Source organism: Pipistrellus kuhlii, unplaced genomic scaffold (genome assembly GCF_014108245.1).
Source record: "Pipistrellus kuhlii isolate mPipKuh1 unplaced genomic scaffold, mPipKuh1.p scaffold_m20_p_10, whole genome shotgun sequence".
Lineage (NCBI taxonomy): Eukaryota > Metazoa > Chordata > Mammalia > Chiroptera > Vespertilionidae > Pipistrellus > Pipistrellus kuhlii.
Genome location: NW_023425405.1, coordinates 24,560,752 through 24,584,413, shown reverse-complemented (window position 1 = coordinate 24,584,413; position 23,662 = coordinate 24,560,752). Strand labels below are relative to the sequence as shown.

General features: G+C 39.2%; 1 protein-coding gene across 1 annotated transcript in view; it reads right to left on the bottom strand.

The window, feature by feature from the left end:
* Positions 1 to 23,662, bottom strand: part of CNTNAP2 (contactin associated protein 2) — a 1,655,787-nt gene that overhangs the window by 328,758 nt on the left and 1,303,367 nt on the right. Inside the window, exon 14 of the mRNA XM_036429148.2 lies at positions 22,445 to 22,601. Coding sequence (XP_036285041.1) covers positions 22,445 to 22,601 — 157 coding nt within the window. The remainder of the gene's footprint in view (positions 1 to 22,444; positions 22,602 to 23,662) is intronic.

Below are 23,662 nucleotides of genomic sequence, written 5' to 3'. Positions count from 1 at the left end.
CCCCTGCAACAGGAGTCCTAGGAGAACAAGAGGGCCAAGAGCACAAGAGAAAGAACTTTCTTTGTTCAGGTGTTAAGTATCTCAGTTACGGCACACCTATTCTGGCCACCGACTTGCTCTTAGGTGTGACTAACAGGTAAACTTCTTCCCACATCACCGAGACCTTATTGAGCATAGGTCTATTGTCCAGTCCCTTCCCTCATCAATCCTCAGGGAACAGATTTAGAGAATATTAATTGCAGCTTCCTACCAAAGCTATATAAATGGCATGCCTATATCATTTAAACTCCCCTTTACTTCATTCATGTTAAATCATAACTAGATTGTTATAAAGGTATCATAATAACTTGGAAGAGAAGCTATACTTATTAAATTTACATGTTTTCATAGTTTTCAGCAAGATTAATATGACTGAAATAGGTTAGAATAAAACAATATATAATCTAATAGGATTAAGTGGAACATTTTCAGATCTGAATTCAAAGTATAGAATTGAAAGATATGCCTGGATGAAATTCATTTAATGTAAAAATGGTTAGAAGACTACACAAAAGTGCTACCTGCCAGAGGTGAAATAAATGAAGTTTTATAAAAAGTTAATCTATTGTTGGCATGCGTCGATGGATCTAGTGTCCAAAATGAAGCAACATGTGTATAGTTCTGCTGCATTTGGCCTGAATCAGGACATCTGTGAATGCCTGTTTTGTGGTAGTCATAGTCAGGAAAACACTGACAAGAGTGCTGGTATTGGGGAAAGTAAGATTCTAGAACTGCTATGGGAACTGGGAACTTTCAGTCTGGAGATGTTTTAAAGACTTGATCATCATTTTCATGTACTTGAAGGGCTTGGAAGTAACAAGTGTATGCTTTCTGTATTTTTTTTCCTGCACAGGGAAAAATTAGAATGACTGAATCTAACTTATAGGAAGACAGCTATGACTCAAAGGAGTACAAAGCCTCCAACATATTAATCAGTAGTCTGACTAGCTGTTTGAGATGATGAGGCACCCGAATAGGCTCCTGGAGTCCCTGTTTGGAATGTCACAGATAACATTTCCACAAAAGGTGGAAATTGAGTTGGGATGATCCCAAGTGAGACAACATTTTATCATGTAATGATTTCTTAAGCAACCTGTCTTAGGAGTTATCAGGAAACATTTACCCTTTCTGGGAGGACTTAAAATATTATAACTAAGACTATTATTGGGACTGAGAGTGAAATGGTATAATTTGTTTCATGAGATTTTCTAAAAGTTTTTATCTTATGTTTAGAAACTCACTCTCAGTGAAGTTGGTTTTCAAGATCATTTTGGACCCACCATTGCTCTGTGAGCTTTAGCATACATTTTGTTTTCCCCACCAGAGGCAATCAGACCTGGTTGGGAAAACAAAATACATATATATTTGTACATTGGGGTGTAAATACACACACACACACACACACACACATATACTGAGAGTGAGTTTATATATATATATATGTACATTGGAATATAAAATTGCTTCAAGAGTGATTTTCAAAGCTCTGATTTTCCTAGTTTTGAAACAATTGTGTGGAAAAACAAAATTTATAGCTTTGAAGGACACTAAGTGTGATTCAGGTTAAACTAAAGAACTCTCAGACCCATGAAGGAAAAGAAATCCTTTTGAATGAGGTAAACTTTTCCTTGAAAATCTCTCTCTCTCTCTCTCTCCCTCTCTCTCTCTCTCTCTCTCTCTCTCTCTCTCTCTCTCTCTCCCTCCCTCCCTCCCTCCCTCCCTCCCTCTTTTTCTCTCATACACACACACACACACACGCACACACACACACACACACACGCACACACTAGAAACAGGCAGCTCTCTTTACTTTTGATCAGAATAGGATGGTATTTTGAAAGCCCCTTTGTTATTCACCTTAATGCCTTAGGTGCTAGAGGACCCACATAGATTCCATGATTGCTTTTAATATCTGTTAAATGGTATGACAATTTATGTGTTTCATGAGTTTTCCTAAATGATTTTCTCTTACGTTTAGAAACTCAATCAGTAAAGTTGGTTTTCAAGATAATTTCCACTTAAAATATCTGGCTTCTTGGTTAAATCCAAGTAAAATATTACTGGCTTCTCATTTTTGGTTCCTGATACGTATTCTAACTATAAAATGATATTTTGTTAATATTGATTAGGACTTTAAGAAAAGGCCTTTTGATGCAGAAAAAGCAAACACGGTAACGGCTCACAGTTCCAATCTTTATCCAGGAATTAGAGTTGTAGAAATAAAATAAATTTGGAATGAGACGTGGAGTTAAAACCTAGCTGCCAGTTTGAAGCTGCAAGAGGGTGTTGGCTCTGCCGAAGCTGCAAGAGGGGGTTGGCTCTGCCGAAACTCACCACTCTCACCTGAGAGATGAGAACACTGTTCTTACTTCTGAGGACTGTCTTGAGCATGAACCATGGTGAAGACATCAGGCACTTAAAGCACAGTGGGTGCTTACTAAATGGTAACTACTGTTATTTTTGCTGTGATCATTGTTACACAGAATGATTTAAAGAGCAATTTGAAACTCTTAATCCAAAATCTCTCTTATCTATTGATTACTGCTGAAATATCAATCTGCAAGTTATGGGGGGAAATCTAGGAAGTTATTAATATCTCAATCAGGTTTAGGAAATAAGAGTTTGAGGTTGCTTTTCACAATCACCAGGGAATTCAGATACACATCCCTGAGTTGTTTCTTTTATCCACTGGATTCAGACATAATCTGAAATAACGATTCCACTTCAAGAACTATGGAAGCATAGTAAGAGAAAAAGAGCAACAGGTGCCTGCAGGAAGGGGATCCCAAGACAAAAATAAGGTATTAGAATGGCCAATAGCCTCGGAAACATCCACCCTGTAGTGGTGCCTCATTGATTCCATTATTTGTGTCCCACACATATGTCCACTCCTAATAGGATCTGACTGTGCATTGCTCAGTATTGGTCACACCATAGGTAGCCCGGGCACTCTGGCCTATATATAGGTCGGAAATTGGGAAAGGCAATTTAAAGATTTTGTAAGAAGACATGAAGGTTATGGAACTCGAATAAGGACAAAACATCTGATCATAGGATTCAGAAACTAACCAATTAGTTTTTTTCCACAATCTGGGCAAGACTAACTGGCCATCCACATCTTCCTTCTCTTACATCAAGTAGAGTGGGTTCTGAGAATAAAGCCCTGGAGCAAAGGCAGAGGCATGGGAACCACTATGATGGTGGTGAAGGAAGGTGTGGGTCTTCTGACCACAGGAATTACTGGCAGGACTGAGGCAGAACTTGCTGTGACCTGATGCCTCCCATGCCCACAGCACCAGGGACCACATTATTCACGATTGCCAAGCTTGTTCTCACTCATTCACACTTCTGTCCTGTTTTCTGTATCAAAAGAGCACAAAGTTCCATTGCTGAGACCCAGAGCTCAGAGGAAAAGACACAGGGAGTCAAATGCTGTGGCTCCTAGTTTGAGTGGTGTGTCCCTCAAATCAAAGTCTGAGTGTCAAGAGTGTTTAACTGAACAATCTGTGCTGATCACCAACTCACAATGGGGGTGCAGCACTGCTGTTTTTATTTTTTTACTTTGTTTCAAGAAGGGAGACTGGAAGAAAGGAGAAAAAGAAGGAACATATTATATCCTCTAAATGAAGAAAGGGAGAGATAACTGAATCCATGTAGTCATTTCATAGTTAAATGAAGCAAAACCAACTTCAGGTGACCCTCTCAACAGTACCCATTATCATTTTATGTTAAACTGTTTATTATTTTTTTTTGCATTAATATCCCAGGATACTGCAATGAAAAATTTCAACTTTCTATTATCTTACACTCTTTTATAATCAGCTGTTCTCTGCCTTTCAGAGTAAGGCTTAGATGAGTGACCAGCATTCTGGCAATCCCCACTCATCCTCGAGAACTGGTGGTGACCAATTAGTCTATAATAGGTGATTATTTAAAAAAAAACTATGGACAAAAGTACAACCCTGGAAAAGAGACTACCCTGTTTCTCTGAAAATAAGACAGTGTCTTATATTAATTTTTTCTCCCAAAGTTGCGCTAGGTCTTATTTTCAGGGGATGTCTTATCTTTCCATGCGCTAGGTCTTATTTTTGGAGGATGTCTTATTTTCAGGGAAACACGGTAGGTCTGTGTGCTCATATCAGGCATCTAAAATCACATCTTTTTGTTTTACTTTGTTTTCCCTAAAACAGTTTGTTTTTAAAATACATTGATTATCAACATATCAACATCTAATGTGCAAGACAGAAGTCCTTATGTTTAGCTATTTTAGTGCAATTACAAAAAAAATCAATATGTTTTAAAGAGTACAAGAAAACTAGTTATTTAAGATTTTTTTTCATATCCTCTCACAATAAGCGAACTTTCAATTGAGCATTTTATTAGATTCGAATTAAGAGTTTTATGAAGCTAAGTGAGGAATGAAATTAAGAGTTTATAGCAAATATTGTGGTGTATCTCTTTGAATAGTCTGATGTGCCACAAGCTACAACACATACATAATTTTCAGATAAACATATCAACAACAAGGAGAAAAATACAGTCAGCCTCCCCATATCCACAGGTTTCACATTCATGGATTCAACCAACTGGGGATCAAAAATATTCAGGAAAAAAATAGTTATGTTCTTGCTGACATGTACTATGTAGTTAGTCCTATGACAGTTACTTCTGTATAAATACTGGCTTTTTCTTGTCATTATTCCCTAAATAGTACAGTACTATAATTACTGACATAACATTTTCATCATATTATAAGGTAATGACTTAAGTATATTACTTAGCTATTATAAGTAATTAATCTAGAGATGATTTAATGTGCACGAGAGGATGTGTGTATGATATAGGCAAATACCATAACATTTTATATGAGGGAGTTGGGCATTCTCAGATTTTCGTATTTGTGGGGATCCTGGAACCAATGCCCTGTGGATACTGAGGGATAACTGTAATGAAATGGGCAGGGCAAATGTATAGATGTTTTTAAGCAAATTTGAACAAAGGTATAAGATTCCCCCCCCAACATATTAAATGCAAAATAATAATATTCTAAAATGAAACTTTCACTGGATATTTATAAAAGTAGCTAAACATACAGGAGAATTCTATCTAATCATTAACCCTGAATCATACTTTAAAATATATTCTCTCGTAACCTCAATTTAACATAATTTTATAAATAATTCTAGTTACACAATTTTAACTTGCAATGGACCAAAGGTGGCATAGAATCCAATTTTTAGCTGAGTAAATAAATATAGACTACTAAATTCAGTTTGAGCATATATTAAAGATGTTTCCAAAAATTTTAAATAAAAAGAATGACTTTGCATCACTCAATGTAGTTTTTAAACTGTTTGGCCAAATATATCTAAGTTTTCCACCAAAGTCAGCTCTAAAATTCAATACATAGAATAAGCCATGCCAAATGACTTGAAAATTTCAATGCAACAGAAAAGGGAAAGAGCTTTTGGCAAATGAACATCAATAGATGCAGATAAATTACAAATCTACTGATATTTCTAGCCTTCACTTATTTTGGGGAAAGTACGCAGATATTGTGAATAGGATGTTAAATGAACTTTTCAACTTCTGGGCTTTGTTTACAAGCTGCCTATAAGAACCTGTTATAGCCCTAGCTGGTTTGGTTCAATGGAAAGGTGACGGGTTCATTTCCGGTCAAGGGCACTTACCTTGATCCCCAGCACTGGTGGGCACAAGTAGGAAGCAACCAATTGATGTGGCTCTCTCACACCTATATTTTTCTCTCTCTGTTCTTCCCCCTCCTTTCCACTCTCTCTAAAAGTCAATGGAAAAGTTCTCAGATGAGGATTAACAAAAAAATAACCCACTGTAGTCATAGATTCTGAGACATATATCTTTGACATTTTGTGGTCACAGGTGGCATTTACATCCAAGTTCATGACTTCCAAGCTGGTGATTATATTTATATCTGTAATTTATTATGTCCTCTTAGGTAAAAAACAAGCAAACAATCAAAAAACCTTGAATTAGATGGATCAGATTGCTTCTGGTTTTGGAAGTACAACTTTAATGTTTTAACTTACTGCTTATCACCGTGTGCAGATATTCCACCATATGTTAATTCTGAGACCTGAGAGCTCGATTTTGATGACTAGGTCAATTACCTTAGAAAATCTCGAAAATAAGTAACACACCAGTTCATTTCCTACTGAGGAGGAATAACTGAGTTTTTGTGCCATTATACCAGTGAAAGAAACAGGCTCTGAAAGACCAAGAAACAACTTCAAGGCCACATAACAGGAGGTGGCAAAATTCAGTGCTTGTTCATTAAAACGACTTCATAAGTTAACCATTTAGAACAATAACCTCTCTAATAAATACAGATTATACAAAACAGAGGCTGGAAAACCACTGAATCGCCTGGCTCAGGAAATTCCTTTAGCTTGACTCTGAGGTCTGCTTACTATACGCTGAAGAAAGAACTCCCTGGGCAGCATGAGCAGTTATTTCTGAATCATGAAAGAGCTTTTCAGCTTATTTCACACCATGAAATGCTGGAGATATTGCATATGTGGAAATGAATGCCGTGGGTTTAGAAATTTATGCTGTGAGAATGGTGATATTAGCCAATTTACTAGCCTATACTTGGTCATTCTTTTGAATCTAAAAGCTGTTTGATGTATTCCACAATATTTAAAATCATATTTATTCTAGTTTTCTAAGCTTTAGAGTAAATAAATCACAATTAAAAAAAACACCTCTATTTAGCTGCTGATATCTACAGTGTTTCAACTCTTCCAACCAGACTTTCAGAGGTTTTCTGAGTATGAGAGAAGTTGCTTCCACCACTCACCAAGTTGGATGTGATTAAGGGAGAGGTCCATTGGGGAAGCAAAACATTGTCTATTTTTTCTTGCTTAAAAAAATTATCCTCAAGAAGTGAAAATCTTTTAAAAATGTCTTTATCTAAAGCTAAATATAATAAATATAATTATGTACATTTATTTTTTGGAGGAATTTCTTCTATCTTTTCTAATATATATAATTTATAATAATATTTTCTTATTATAGTAAATGTTAAACCTTGGAAAATCTGTGATTACATGGGAGCCAATTTTGGAGATGAATGTCAATTTAAATTGCTTTCTCTGGCATTTATTAGTAATTCAGTTTTACTCCATGTAATTAACCATGGAATTATAAATAATTCAAATTGGAAAGGAAATATAGTCTTCAGACATCTCCAAATCACCAAACTACTTTTAAATATGTCTTAGGAATAAAAAACCCCATTGTCTTATTACATGAATTTGACTCAATAAAGTATATTAAAAACACTATTTACTTCATGTAAATATTCCCTGTCCTTCATTTTCCTTTATAAAAATCTTTAATTTTCCTTTCTCTATTTTTGACATTTATCCTAAATGTTTACAACATAAACTTTGGTGCAAAGATTATAGAGACTTTTATGGACTTCAATCTGTATACCAAGCAATTAAACTTTAATTAAAAACACCACACATAAATTTTAATTTTAATTTGAAAAGGATGTAGTTCATTGTGATTTCGTGCATTCACTCTGTAAAAGATGTTATCTTTAATTTTATTTGAATTTTGACTATTAATAGTATCTTTGGTCTAAAAATATCAGATCTTCAACAAACACAAGGAACTATATGCCAAGGGATTAAAAAGAATAAATCAGATTAAGCACTGAAAATTTTATGGACTGCTTTTTACATTTTGTTATGCAATAAATTACATCTCTATAATTTTTAACACATTAAGCACCCAGCCTGTTTTGTCTTCCGGACAGAAAGTATAGTTTCTTAATATGTTCAAGTCCTAATCTCTTAAATCAGTGGTTAATACTGTGCTTCCTGAAGACAGGAGGGCTCATAAAGTCCTTCATGCCTGTTGTCGAGGGTAACCTGTGAAGGATGGGCGTATATGGTGGGACCCTTACCTATTACCTCCCTTCACCTCAAGATGCTCCATTTAAACTCTTTTAATACTGGACTTTCAGCTAGGATCTCATTTGAAGACAGTATAGTTAGCTCAAAGAACATTTGCATCGGATTTATATTGCAAGTAGAGGATAATGAAATACCATATTTTTCCATGTATAAGATGCTATTTTTTTCTTCTAAAATTGTTAGGCTGAAAACCGAGGGACGACTTATACACAGATGTCAACCGAGGAGGAAGGTGTCCGGGTGTAAGTGCGTAACTGCCCATACCCTGTCAAAAAGGCTTCCTCTAATCATGAGCCTTATTGTTACTGACATCAGCTGATGCTGTAATTGGAGTTGGAGGTGGAGAGTTCACAGATGCAACAAGGACTGAAGCATTCTGAGCCCATAAAAAATGTCAAAAAAAATTAAAAAGATAAATACCAGTAAGTGATCATCTTACTCTGCAAAATTCAAACTGTGAATGTAATCAGCTATGCAAGAGAGCATGGAAATCGAGCTGCAGAGACAATTTGAACCTTCTCCCACTGAGTGTATGGTCAGACAGTGGAGAAAACAGAAAGAACAACTCCTTAAGATGCAGAAAAAGAAGGTCTTAAGGAGAAAACCAGAAAAATGGGCAAACTTGGAGTAGAGACTTAAGACTTGGATTATGGAGCAGTGCCAGAGTGGCTTATGTGTGTCAACCAAGCTTATTCAATGGCAGGCAAGGATGTTTGCAAGTAAAATGAACATTGTTGATTTTACAGGGAAGGCAAAATGGTGCTTCTATTTCATGAGGAGAAAAGGATTGGCCATGAGAATACAAACGAAGATAGCTCAGAAAAGTAAGCCAACAGTTTATGATAGACAGTGACTCAGAAGATAGCAGTGATACAACAGAAGTTGAAGAAATTGATATGTCTGTAACTAATAGTGCAGTTCAACCTAACATGAAATCAGTGATTCTCAATCTCAGCTACATACTTCTTAATCTCAAGAGTTTGCAAAATCCAGGGTGGCCAGACCTGATCCAGAGATTTTGATTTCATTACTCTGAGGTAGGGTCTAATGATCAGTCATTTTTAACACTTCCTACAATAGATGATACTTATTTATAGGAAAACAGACAGTGCTAATCACAATGATAAAGTTGTAGGAAGGAGATGGAGAGAGAGCTTCGAGGTTGGAAATTATTGTGGAAAGCTTTTGTAATACTGCCTGGAACTTAGATTTAAGACAAAAAGAAAAGACAACCAAGAAGGTGGCATGGGTAAATATCTGAACTTACTGACACACACAACCACATCAAACCTACGACTAAAAGACAAAACGAATATCATCCAGGACCACGGGAAGGCTGGCTGAGTGGAAATTCTACAACTAGAAGGAAAGAGAAAAATGCACTGAGTCCAGTAGGAGATGTGGAAGTATGGAAGTTTGGAGGTGCATGAGAAAGGAGCCAGCAACCGAGTACACTGTTGTCTTTTTCAATCAGCAGGGAGAATCAAGTTCACGACTGATATGAACTCCAACTCCAGGTGAGACTCTGGGGACCAGGCTCATAAGGAGAGAAACTGGACTGCCTGGCATTAGGCCAGAACTCAAGGGTGTCTTTGTCTCAGAGGTGCTTGCCGTGATCATTGTTCCTGCACAGTGCCGTGAGACACAAAGACCTGGGGACCTCTTTGGGGCAGGGTTGACAGGCAGCCACTGCTATTTGCTCCACCTGGTGATTCCCTGAGACCCCGACCCACCCAATTTACAACCCCACCCAAGCTGTGCACAGAGGATTTTGCATATGAATGGCATGGCCTTTTGCAATCTAAAATCTAATAAACTACAGCTGGGTCAGAGAGCCCCAGAGCTTCCAAAAGAAGGCCCAAGGCTCCACAGCAGCCTGCAGTGCTTCAACTCTGGGCCTCATCTGGGCACCTCCGAATCCCAAACAAAGAGGAGGAATCTGCAGACCTCTCTGTAGCTCCTGCTGAGTGGCCTGAGGCAGTGGCTGACTTTGCAACTCCTTGGAGATCCAAGAGCCAGTGTACCCAGTGATCAGAATGAGACCATCCATATTATAACTCTTCACACCCATAAGAGACACACTCAGGGGGCAAACTCAGTGAATGCCAAAGCTTCACTGAAGCAAGTCTCCAACACAGAAGCTCCCTCATCATAGACACAACTGATCCTCACAGCCAATTGGCATGGAGGTCAATTCCTCCCAGTGATACCAATAGCAATCAAGGTTTAACTACAACAAGACTGTGCACACAGTCCACAAAGGAGTGCACCAAGAGTGTCCACCTCTGGTAATTAGGGAGGCTGAGCCACTGGGGCCTATAGCACACAAAGCCACAATATTAACACAGGGAAGCAGCCAAAATATGGAGACAAAAAGAAAAGACAACCAAGAAGGTGGCATGGGTAAATACCTGAACAGGTCACAAATGAAAGATATGGAATAAATGAAAAAAAAAAAAAAAAAAAGACTGGATAAAGAGTTCAAAACCATGGTTATAAAGTTACTTAAGAATCTTCTAGAAACCTCTGAGAAATATAGTGAGATCCTCAAGGATATGAAAAAGGACCAATTATAAATTAACCATATACTGATTGAAATAAAGAATAATATATAGAGATCCAACAACAGAATAGAGAATCACAAGAATCAAGTGAAAGATTTGAAATATGAAGAAGCAAAAAACACCCAACCAGAAAGGAAAAAGAAAAAAAGAATCCAAAAATATGAAGATAGCGGAAGGAGTCTCTGGGACAACTTCAACCATACCAATATCTGATTTATAGGTGTGCCAGAAGATGAGAGAGCAAGATATTGAAAACCTATTTGAAGAAATAATGACAGAAAACTTCCCCTAACTGGTGAAAGAAATAGACTTACAATTCCAAGAAGCACAGAGTACCCAAAACAAAAGAAATCCAAAGAGAATCACAATAAGGCACATCATAATTAAAAAGTGAAGGGCAAAAGACAAAGAGAGAATTTTAAAAGCAGCAAGAGAAAAACAATTAGTTACCTACAAGTGAGTACCCTGTCAGCTGATTTCTCAACAGAAATGATGCAGGCCAGAAAGGAATGGCAAGAAATATTTAAAGTGATGAATAGCAAGAACCTACAATCAAAATTACTCTACCCAGCAAAGGTATTATTTAGAATTGAAGGTCAGATAAAGAGCTTCACAGATAAGAAAAAGCTAAAGGAATTCATAACTGCCAAAACAGTATTATATAAAATGCTGAAGGATATTCTTTAAGAAGAGGAGGAAGAAGAAAAAGGCAAAGATAAAAATTATGAACAATAAGGTGACAAAAAATACATATATCTCAACAAGTGAATCTAAAAGTCAAGTGAATAAAAAATCTGATGAACAGAATATAATAGAATCGGGGGTATAGGAAGGGAGTGGACTGACAATTCTCAGGGGGAAGGAGGTGTGGGAGGTGCAGGAAGAGACCGGACAAAAATTGTACACTTATGGAGGACAGTGGGGAGGGGGTAAGGACAAGGGGGGTGGTGGGAAACCAGGTGGAGGGGAGCTATGTGGGGAACAAAAAGGAATAATCTGAACAATATAGATTAAAAAAAAAAAGAAAAGCCGGATGACAGAGGGCCAGGGGTTTGAGAAAGGTGAGGTGGCTGGTGTGGTAAGGAGTTTGATGATGAGTTTCAGGCGTGTTGATTTAATCTTTCTGAGGGACACAAGATAAACAAACAGACTGCCTCATGTGTGGTATCCTCCAGTGACTCACAATTATATAGTGCTTCAAAATTGCTTCCTCAGCACTTTGCTTTTTAATTTGATCCTTTATTCCCATGATTTATTTTTAGGGAGAATGCAACCCCTCCTCCCACCCCACAAAAATATAATAGAGCTCCCTTTTTTCATAGCATGTGGGGGAGAGGAACACTGATGGGAAATGAACTGTGCTTTCTCATAAAGCTCTCTTGGATCTTCGTTCTGTTTTTCTCAACATCACTAATCTATTCTGTTCAAGTCCATTTAGCATTCTGCTGGTAGGTTGTATCTATTTCGGGAACCCGCTGCATGCACTGAACATTTGGCAGCCTCACACCTGATTAATCCCTCTCTCTTTCCTGTCATCAATATTACTTAGGGGCAGCGGTCAAACCATATTGACACTGTGCTGACATCTTCTCCGGTGCCCAATTACCTTTCTGTCATGATACAGTCTATGAGGTGACAGGAGGATTCTATGCTGTGCCAAATAAGTTGGCACCAAAATATCCCTGAGACAGATCATAATGTATCATTTTTATGCTTCTTCTGAAACTAGAAAAGACATTTTCCTATCCCCATTGCCAATGGGTCTTCTAACTCCCTGAGCTGCTTTGTGTCTTAAGCTATTTATCTAGCACCTGCCTAGGTCAGTCTTGCTGGTGTTTCATGTTTCATGTCCCAATTCCTAATGGCAGAGCAGAGCCTTGCCTTCAGCTCTGAGCCCTGACCCACATATTGAAAAGCAGTTGCCCTTCTAAATGAGCTTAGCTGCTAGACTTTCGAGAAATAGACTATTTAGACACAACTTTACAGTAGACAAAGTCTGGCTGGTAATTGTTGGTAGAATAAGTTTACTAACGTATAGTAGTAAAGTACACGAGGCCTTGGAATCTTCCTGAAATCTGCTCTGGTAGGGCTGTGAGACTGAAACACATGCATAGGAATTAAATAGAATTAAAATGAATTGTTTTTGGTTAATCTCCACCATCTGAGGATAGATAAAATTGCCACTGATTTTTATAGAGAGTGAAAGGGGGGAAAGAGGAGGAGATAGATAGATAAATAGATAGATAGATAGATAGATAGATAGATAGATGATAGATAGATAGATAGATAGATAGATAGATAGATAGATAAAAACACTGATGTGAGAGAGACTCATTGATTGTTTGCCTCCTACATGAGGCTGGGGATTGAACCTACAACCTAGTCACATGCCCTTGATTGGGGATCAAACCCATGATCTTTTGATGTGTGGGCTAACACTGGCAATGACTGAAGAACACTGACCAAAGCTCTTTTTTTCTTAAACAAAATTTAACCTAACGAAGATAGCCTTTATTAGATAAAAAAAAAGTATCTAAAAAGGAAATATATCACTAGCTACTCATTTTAATATTTTACTTCACACATGCATAGACATCTTTTATTGACTATTGTTTTGGTCAGTTTAGCACCCAGAAGAATATGCCTTCTAATTGATGTCAGTACTCCTCATAACCTCACATGTTTGTAACAGGCATGATGAACAAGACCACTGAATTATTCACCCTGAGTTACATTGGGAGGTAAAGAATCCCTGGAGAATTAAGAGCATAAACATAAGTTTCACAGTATTTAGATCAATGAGAAGAAAACACATACATTATTTCACATGGCTATTCAGCCAATGGCAGGATGGTTTCAGGTGTGGTCTGAAATTCATGTTAGTATTGGGGTAAGCAGAATCAAGAATGCAGACACCTTTTATGGTTTCTGAAAATGATTCCTCTGTCTGCTTTTTATTAAGAGAACAGCTTAATGTGGTTGTGTAAAGTGTCAGGATGCCTATGGGAGCTCTTGTTCTTTTATTTTAGCTTCCTAACATATTTAAAAATTTTTAAAATTGAACAGGTTATATGTAATCATGGCAGAAAACTGAAAGGATAAATAAGAGGTATGATGGGATAAAAATAGTTTCCCATAAGATCCCTCATTCTTAGTCCACTGTGCTAACTAGTATGAGTCATTTATTTTGTGCATTTTCCAAAAATTATTTATCCATGTATAAGGGCAATGCATCTATAGGCATTTTTTTAAACAGACTTGTATCAAAATACTTTCCTTCAATTTATCTTTTGCCTTTCACCTTGGCCATCTATCAATGCAAGCATTTGTGTATATGTTTCATTCCTTTCCCTGCCAAATTACAGTAAATTTATCTCATCCTCTATTAATAGACATTTATACTTGGGTTTGTTTGTTTTTGACTGCCACGAAAAATGGAAAATAAAGTCTTGGTATTTATATTTGTTTCTATTCATTTAAGAGAGTAACTGCCACATAGCAAAGGGTTTAGTCAAAGAATTTATGAGTTAAATTTTGGACAGCAATTTCCAAGTTGTCTTTAAAAAGGTGGCTTCCATGACTTCTCTCCTAATGAGGAAAGATTATTAAATAAAACTGGACTGATGTTGTCACTGCATACATTGGGTCATACTGTGTCATATAGCAGGTGTCACCTCAGCCTAAACCCTGACTTGGAAAAACATATCCAATAAACCCAAGTACCTAGGATGGGCTACTAGGATGGCCTGTTCCAGGCCATGGTGATTGACACAGCTCTTTCTGTCTTAAGCTAAGAATTTTCTACTAAAAAGAAATCAATATTTAATCTCTGAATCACCCTGAGAAACAAATATCCCTTCTCTGGGAATTGAGGTAGGGCTTAGGATGGAGTGGAAGGACTTGCTCTTCCTCTGGGCTCTGAGGGAGGTCCCAGTTTAGATCCAAATGATCCAGGGTGCCTGAGGAACATCCTTAGTGAGAGCAGGTCTGATGTCTGGGGCAAGGATTGCTGGGAGCTAGACAGGGACTCAAGGATCAGAGCTCTGCTTGTGGTCTCTAAGAGTGGCTATTTAGGTAGCAGAGGTACATTGCTCTCAGGGCCAAATTCCTATAAGCCCCAAGCCTTCCTTCAGCAGAGTCTCAGTGAAAGAGAGAATGGGGTTTCCACTGTGCTGGGCATGACTGGGGAGCCCTTCTCCCCTCCATGGCAGCATCAGTGATGGTCACAGACTGAGACAGCAGCCACAGCCAACAGAACAAGGATCTCACAGGAAACAGCCTCAGCAGCAGGGGTGACAACAGGGAACCCAGGTAAGAAGGTCAGCGTGAAAGGACTGAGAAGTTGTTCTTGAACACCTCCGAGATTGCACCCAGGAAACCATGAGATAACTCGTGGTGTGCATGGGTGTGTGTAGTGTGAGTTGGGCTTACTGGACATAGTAAAAACCATTAAAAATATATGTTATAGTGGAAAATAGATATGTGTTTCTGCTTATGAGTATCTTCTCATTTAAACCACCGATCTACCAGATAATGTAGGTGTTGTTATTATTTCAATTTCATGTTGAGGTAACAGAGAGCTTTTATTGAGCTGGCAAGAAAGAGCTAGGATTACAAACCAGGTTATATTTAGAAAGTAATTTGAAATTTGAACCTATTTATAATAAAATTACTTTTAATGTAAAATTAAAACAAGAGATTTAAAGAAATTAGGAATACCAAAGAGTTGAATAAGGTAGATGTTAAAAATAAAATGGTATACCCATGTTCACAGTGACATTATTCACAATGACTAAATGTGGAGGCTACCCAGTGTGGATAAACAAATTAACAAAATGTGGTATACACATAAATGGAATATTATTCAGTCTTGAAAATGAAGGAGATTCTGACACAGGCTACAGAATAGAATAATCTTGAGGGCTTTATGCTAAGTGTAATGAGCCACACACACACACACACACACACACACACACAATATACTGTTTGATTCTATTTTATAAGGTACTAAACAGTCAAATTCAGAGAAAATAGAAGAATAGTGGGTGCCAAGGACTGGGGAAGGGAGCAGTGGAAAGTTATGGATTAACTAGAGGCCCAGTGCACAAAATTCGTACGGGGGGGAGGGTGGTCCCTCAGCACAGCCTGCACCCTCTCCAATCTGGGACCCCTCAGGAAATGTCTGACTGTCCCTCACAATCCGGAACCGCTGGCTCCCAACTGCTAGCCTGCCTGACTGCCCCTAACCCCTCTGTCTGCCTGCCTGATGGCTCCTAACCACCTCTGCCTCACTCCGCACCCGGGACCCAGGATTCCCTCCTCTGGCCAGCCACAGGTTGGCTTCACCCGAATTGGCAGCAGCCAAAGGAGACTATGGGCAGGCAGCTTTGCCCGGGTCACAGCCACATGCACTATACCTGGGACCACAGGGTGGGCAGCTTGTTCTTCTCCGGGGCCACAAGCACAGGTGCAGCTGCTTGTCCTTTTCCTTAGCTGCAGGTGCAAACGCAATCACTGGCGCCCAGGACGATGGGTGGGTGGCTTGTCCCTGTCCAGGCTGCAGGGGTAGCTATTGGTGCCTGGGACTGTGGGGCGGGTGGCTTGTCCCTCTCCCAGGCTGCAGTGCCAGCCACTGGCACCTAGGACCATGGGGCGCACGGTTTATCCCTTTCCTGGTCTGTAGCCTGGCTGGTCCCCATTCCTCTCTCATGAGCTCATTTGTGCCTGGCTGGAGTCCATACATTTCTCTTGAGTGTCTGAGCTGTTATGGCTGAAAGCTTGAGGGCATGATGACCATTGGCATATTAGCTCTTTATTAGTATAGATGGAGACAGAGTTACAGTTTTGTAAGATGAAAAGAGTCCTGGAGATGGAGGGAGTGATGGTTGGTTGCACAATAAAATGAATGTATTTAGTAGCACTGAACTACACACTTAAAAATGCTAAGACACTAAATATTTTGTTACAAAAATTGGAAAAATTTTACTCTATGCAGTGCATATGTTAAAAAATTTTATAGCATTTACATTTGCTGTATAATATACAAACATGAGTATGGAATCTGCCTGCCCCAAGTTTGAGTCTCGGCTCTACCACATGTTATCTGTGTGACCTGAGGGAACTAAATCTCTCTGGGGCTTAATGTCCTCATGTGTAAAATGAGGACAAAACAATATCTTCATTGATGCACAATGTGTTTAAAATGACACTTAGGTTAGTGCCCAGCATGTAATTAACTTTAAGTTAAGTGTTCACTATTACTATTTGAACAATATGATGAGAACACACATACAAGTATTTTACTTTGAGTAAAAGTCAACATGTTTCATGAAAAACTGTTAAAAAGGTTATATGAAATTGTTTAAAAACAATAAAAAATATTATTTTTTAAAATATTGAAAATATTTAGGAGCTAGTTGTTAGATAATAGACTGGCCCAATCATAAGAATGTTTCTGGTTGGATATACTGCAGAGGTTTGACTGCCTGCAAACCTTGGTCATGGATTGCTTTTGGCCTAGGAAGAAAAGCCCTATAGACAAGCCAATCCCATTCAGGGTCAATGAAATAGGGCACACAGGGGAAGCATTTAACCTTTTTAATATTGGGTTGGGAACTGCTCACTAATGGGGACACTGTGCTAATGGATTTTCACCTCACTAATTTCCCCCTTTGAATGTGCTCCTCTTGGCCAGGACACAACCATCCAGAAATTCTACAAGGAGAGAAGGGCACTCCAGCTATGAGTGGATGCTTTCACTGGTAATTCCAATTTGGTATTGCTAATTTCAGATACAATGATATAGCTCATTGAGTTAGGCGACAAGAGACTAGAAATTACCCAGTGGTGGGCACTTAGCTGAGACTGAGGCTCACTTAATTAGCCTCCTGGCACTGTAGGTGGGAATATTTTCTATACCTATGAATAGTAAATTACAAATGTTAAATCATATTCAATCTCAGAAGTAACTGTTCACAACTTCTCACAGCATAGATAATCAGGCAATTCTTGAGATGCTTCTCGTTCTAACCAGCCATTGCCTCTTTTCTGTGACACACTCTGAGTTACAACCTCATTTATCTGACCCCATGTCTGTGTATTTAACTCCAACCAAGTAGATGTGTAATCTAAGTTTTAGAGTCCTTTAGAAAAGAGCATATAACACGTGGTCTATTGATTAAGCTTTATATTTAAAACACATTTAGTTAAAGTATTAGATTCATAAATCATTAAAAAAATAAAACCAACATGAATATTCTTCCATGATCATGATACTGTAGAAAACCGCTGGACCGGAATTTTGAAAACCTAAGTCTTAATCTTCTTTTGCTTCTCATTTTTTAGAAAATAACATAATTTTTGGAAAGTAATTTCATTTTTCCTGGGGCCCAACTTATACATCTGTAATTTAAGAAAATTTTAATGCTTTTAGCTAGAGTTCCATTCAACATTAAGTAATAAAAATAATACTAAAGGCCCGATGCATGAATTTGTGCATGCATGGGGTCCCTCAGCTTAGCCAGCTCCCTCAGCCAGGGCCAATTGAGGCTGCAGGAGGTTGGCCAGTGGGGAGTTCAGGGGTGAGTTGGAGGGGTCGCAGGGTGTTGGCTGTGGGAGCACACTTATCACCAGAGGGCAGCTTCTCTATTGAGCATCTGCCCCTTGGTGGTCAGTGAGCATTATAGTGACCAGCTGTTCAGATGTTTGGTCATTCCATCAATTAGGCTTTTATATATAGAAATACCAACAAATATGTTTTCACATATGTGGATTTCCCCTGGATTTCTATACTAGATTCTCATTTCCTCTTCATAGTGGTAGGACAAAAAGATTTGAATAGTGTTGATTATGGGGCCACTTGCTCTGGGTTCCTGGACAATGGGCCAGCTGGGGAGTGCTTCCCACTTCTAGTCAAGGAAGTTGTACCCAAAGTGGCTTTCTAAAGAGGCCTGGCTCCCTCCTTGTTCCAGGATTTTCAGACAATGCTGGAGATAGCTGATCCCGATGCCAGCTGCCTGGAGTCCTAAGAGAAAGCTGCTCTCCTTGCACTATGTGAAGTGGGAGAAACAAGGGGTTCCTTGGAACATGTATCCTCGATGTATTCAGCATAATAGCTTGGCTCCAGCCTCTCTCTCTGAGGGTTGATGGCACTGGGGTCCTATACTTTTTCTTCCCTCGTTGACCCCTGATTTGTAAGGTTCTCCAATAAAGCCTATTCTCCAATGCTGCCATGGAATAATAATTTGACCTGAGACCTGCTGCATAGCAGGTGGAGAATAGAAAGAGACATACTTTTCAGTCTGTTTTCATACAGTCTGTTTTCATTCCTTAAGATTCATTTGGAATCATAATGAGAATTACACAATTAAGAATTGCAAACAGCTATGCATCTCTTACTGCACAATTTATAGAATGTTTTCATATTCTATATTCTATGTAATTCTCACAAACATATGACAAACCAAGATTTATTTCTATTATGTAGACAACAAATCTTAGTTTCAGATTGGTTAAAAGCCTCCCCATTTAACAGAAAATGTGGGTGGATATCAAGTCTTCCAGCCACAAGTCTTGCTCTTTCTCCACTGCTCCTGACAGTGTTGGAACACACCTCTAGAACCAACTATTCATTGCAACATATTGAAAGCATCCACAGAGTGAGACCTTTGCCAGGTGCTGGTGAATTCAAAGACTGATATGACATCACTGAAAGCTTTCTTTCTTGTGCCAGACAGGGAAGATAATTTTATTAGCTATTTAATAGAAACATATTCATTATACTTTTCAGTTTGCTCACAAAAGAATGCCTCTATCATAAAATGTTAGCCACATTTTATAAAAGCGAAGGGGTGAGGATGTGTTATCTGTGACTCAGCCAGAAAGAAACAAGACATTGGGAGTGTCCAAGTTGCTGAGGAACTGAAAATTTATGATCCAATCAGATTCTGCCGGAGGAGTGAGTTTGTGCATGCGTGAGGCTGCTTCTTATCTGTGATCTCAACTCAGGTGTGTTCTTGAAAATGTTTTCAGATGCAAATACATTTCTCTAAAATCTACATTTCTTATTGGCAACCCCACTAATGGTGTCTCTGTGAGTTTAGACATGACGTGATACTGGTGCCTCCAATTTAATATTTTCAAAGCTGCTCTCATCATCTACCTCCTCCAAGCTTTGTTCCTAGGCCTGATATTCGAGCAAGTTACCACTCCATTCCTGTCGGGCACCTATCCAGTCTCGTCTCTCTCTTCATAAATCATCATAACTATCAAGTCTTGCAGTGCTACTTCCAAAATATCTCATATATATTTCTTCTTCTCCACGGTCTTGCCTCCGATGCCTTTCAAGGGCTATCAGGACACCCTCATTCTCTCCCATCAAGCCTCCTCCAAAGAGCTCACTGAAGATAAATACATACTCTTACCACCTTAAAAAGAATAAAAGTTCTAATGGTATACTTCCTACATACTCAGCCCTACTATGGTTCTCTTTTCTTCTTCACATCACATTCCATATCTACTGTACAGACAGTTCCCCAAAAGATCATGCTTATTCATACCTCTACTTCAAGGCCACCTTTTAAGGGAGAGTGTGGCTGGAAAACTCTTCGCTATCAAGCATCACTCCTGTAAGGGCTTTCCTACCCTCCACTCCCTCTGTTATGCTTGAAATTCCTTCCACTGGCTTATTGTTATCCTGCAATTTCTTCATCAGAGCACTGATTTCCTCCGACTAGTTTTTGAGCATGTTGAGGACAAAGAGCATGCTCTATTTGTCATGGAATCTTCAGCACTTAGCATGATGTCTGGCCAAAATGAACTTAACTTGAATCCTCAGCACTTAGCATGATGTCTGGCCAAAATGAACTTAACTTGAATGTATGCACCAGATTTCCCTTTTCATTAATATCTCCACTTTCCTCTGTGGTAGGACAAAGAATTGAATGTTAGGTGACAGGACATTGAACCATCTGGGACAGAGCTCACACTTGTAGTCATGAAGGCTGCTCCCAATGTCAGCTTTCCAAGAGGGCTGTGAGTCAATATTGAACAGACAAATAAGGGTCTTGGAACTTCTTAAGAACGCACAACTATGAAAGTGTCAATAGACCATAAGCCAGAGCAGTTCTCGTTACTGTCATTCACGGTTTTATCTCACCCCTAGATGAATCCCTGGCACAGAAGACATAAATCAATATTTGTTAATTTAATTATTGACAGAATGAATGATTGACTGGCAATATGAATGAAAAAAAGTTAACTTCATTCAACTGTCCTTCTGATTCCACTTTCCCCAATCCCAGTCTTTATATAGATGTATAGATGTGTATGTGCACATATATCTTTTAAGCATAATTACAAATTGAATATCAGGATTTTTTCTTTACAAAGCGCCACAATTAATGAATAATGATAGCTATTTAAATACATACACAGAAATTCTAAGCCACGGCAATATATAGCCTCAGTAATCCATTTACTAAAAAATTAAAAATAAAATGTGGCTTTTGAAAGATAGGTTGACATCCTACCAAACAATGTATTAACTTTATAATCAGAATTAATTTTCAGTTAACTGTTTGAATAAACTTGTAAATTGCCTTCAAAATAGTGTAAAACAGAGGCAAGGGCATTTTGTCAAGTGAAAAAAACCGAAAGGCTGTGCTCAGTGCTGCCCTCCAGAGGCCGGGAGGGAACAGAGAGGGCCTCTTCCTGTCTCTGAAGCTGTGAGAAGCAGGTGCCTGCTGCCTGTGTGCCTTTGGGAAGAACCTTACTTAGGTTTCTGTTCTTCCACCTGAACTTCCAGGGCCTTTTTCACATGGAATGACAGCTGATTTTATCCTTAAAACTGACACAAACCTCACCATTCACTGTGAAGCAGGACAAAAGCCAAGAGAGGGATGAAAGAGACTCAAACTAGATCTTTCTCAAACTGATTTCTATTAGAGTTACACACAGTTCAAGGAATGAAAGAAAAGTAGAGCAGCCAGCACTACTGTCAAAGACAAGAGCAAAGAACGATTTTCCCTCCCCTCCCACACCCCCTTTTTGTGTGTGTGCAGCCACTGAAAGCAAACATTGCAGGAGGTAGACATAGTCACCATGGGCAACCATTTATAGTGGATGATCTCACCTGCTGCACATGGGCTTCATTGTTCCAAAGCACCTTGTATAACGTTCACCGCCTGCTACATGGCTCATTATTTTCCTCTCTGGATAATGTATGGCCACTTCAGTTATGTGAATGTCTATTTCTAAATGCACACCCTTGAAGCACTGACCTCTCTCTGCTTTTATATTTTTTTTTCAAAACACTCTTGACTTTTGTTAACTGGGTGAGTACCAAACTTTCTTAACCTATTATCTTATTACTAGAGGCCCAGTGCATGAAATTCATGTACTGGAGGTGGGGTTGGGGGAGGGGGGTGTCCCTCAGCCCAGCCTGCACCCTCTCCAATCTGGGACCCCTTGGCAGTCACACATACCTCTCACAATCCAGGACTGCTGGCTCTCAACCACTCGCCATCAGCTCCTAATCAGTTCTGTCCGACAGCCTGATCACTCCCTAACCACTTCCCTGCCAGCCTGATCGATGCCTAATTGCTCCCTGCTGGCCCGATCACCCCCCAACTGCCCTCTCCTGCTGGCCTGGTAGCCTTAATTGCCCTCCCCTGCTTGCCTGATTGCTCACAACTGTCCTCCCCTGCTGGCCATCTTGAGACCACATGGGGGTGGCCATCTTGTATAAGGGTGTGATGGTCAATTTGCACATTACCTCTTCATTATGTAGGATTCCAGCCCATTTCAAACTTACTTCCTCTCTAATTAGTGTGACTGAGAAGCACAGGAGAGGGCGAGCTCACTTGCCATGCCCACACTCACCACTGCTTGTAGTCCGCGTCACAGTTACAGTAGTATTTGGGGTCTGTGCAGTTGCGCTCGATGCCACAGGCACATTTCTGAATCCCAGGCCCAGAGCCTCCCCAGTAGTAGTGCTTCTCATTGGCTTTGCCAACCCACCAGGTGTAAGGACTTCCATCTGCAATAAAGGGGAAAGGCACGTTTAGATAGGAATAGGAATGGGTCATGATACTATCTCATTTTTCCCTCCTTCCCCATGAGCAGTGTTGCTCTCTGATAGATTGAACATCACTTAACCCTCTTAAAAGTAAATGCATTCCCATAAAAGGAATATTTAATTAAAAACAGCAAAGGGAATTGCAAGCTCAAGTTTTCCCAGCAAGATATGGTTACTGTCCTTCATTTTGGAAACTAGGAGACACTGACATGCCTGGTGGTGAAAGGAAACATCTGGAGAAGTGGAGTTAATGGCTGGTCTGGTAAGAAGCTCCCTTGCTCTGCCTGAACCTTAAATAATCAGTGAAAGGATATATCTCAGAACATCAACTCCATCTTGGATTATTTCTCCTAGTGACTAGAACAATCCAACAGTGTTAGTGTTTCATTACAGAGACTGATGGAAAATTGTACAAACCGAAGGAGCTGGTTTAGTATTCTTCATAAAAGTCAGTAAAGGAAGCAAGATAATTAGCAGCCTCTCGTTTAGTATGAGGCTGAGAAATGTGCTACAGGGGAAATGGAGAGAGGAGACAGCTGATTCCCACCAGCATCTTCTGGGAGTAGAAGCCCAGCAGAGAAATCTCCTTGTAAAGTTGCTTGTACCAGGGGTGCTCCACCAGGAGTCCTAAGCTCTGCATGGAATCCAGGCTCTGAGCTCATCTCACATGGCACACCCTCAGTTCCCTGTAGGGAGGGGGTCTTACTATACACCAGGACAGTATCCAAAAGGATGATATGCAATGACATTTTCATTAACTTCAAGGAGGTGACATACTATAGTGACCAGGTAAGAGTAGCCCAATTTCCCATTTCTTCCCCCCATCTCCCCACCTATTTCTTAAATCAAAATACTTTTAGTCTTATATACCTAATGGTCCCAATTAGGATGAGGCAAAATCAATACTATTTTGTTTTCCTTCCTGGGAAAAGAAGTTAAGTGCAAAATCTATTCCCGAGCTGTTTGCTCATCTGCTGTGAGCAGAAGAATGTCAATCAGACAAATATAATCCAGGGGAAGAG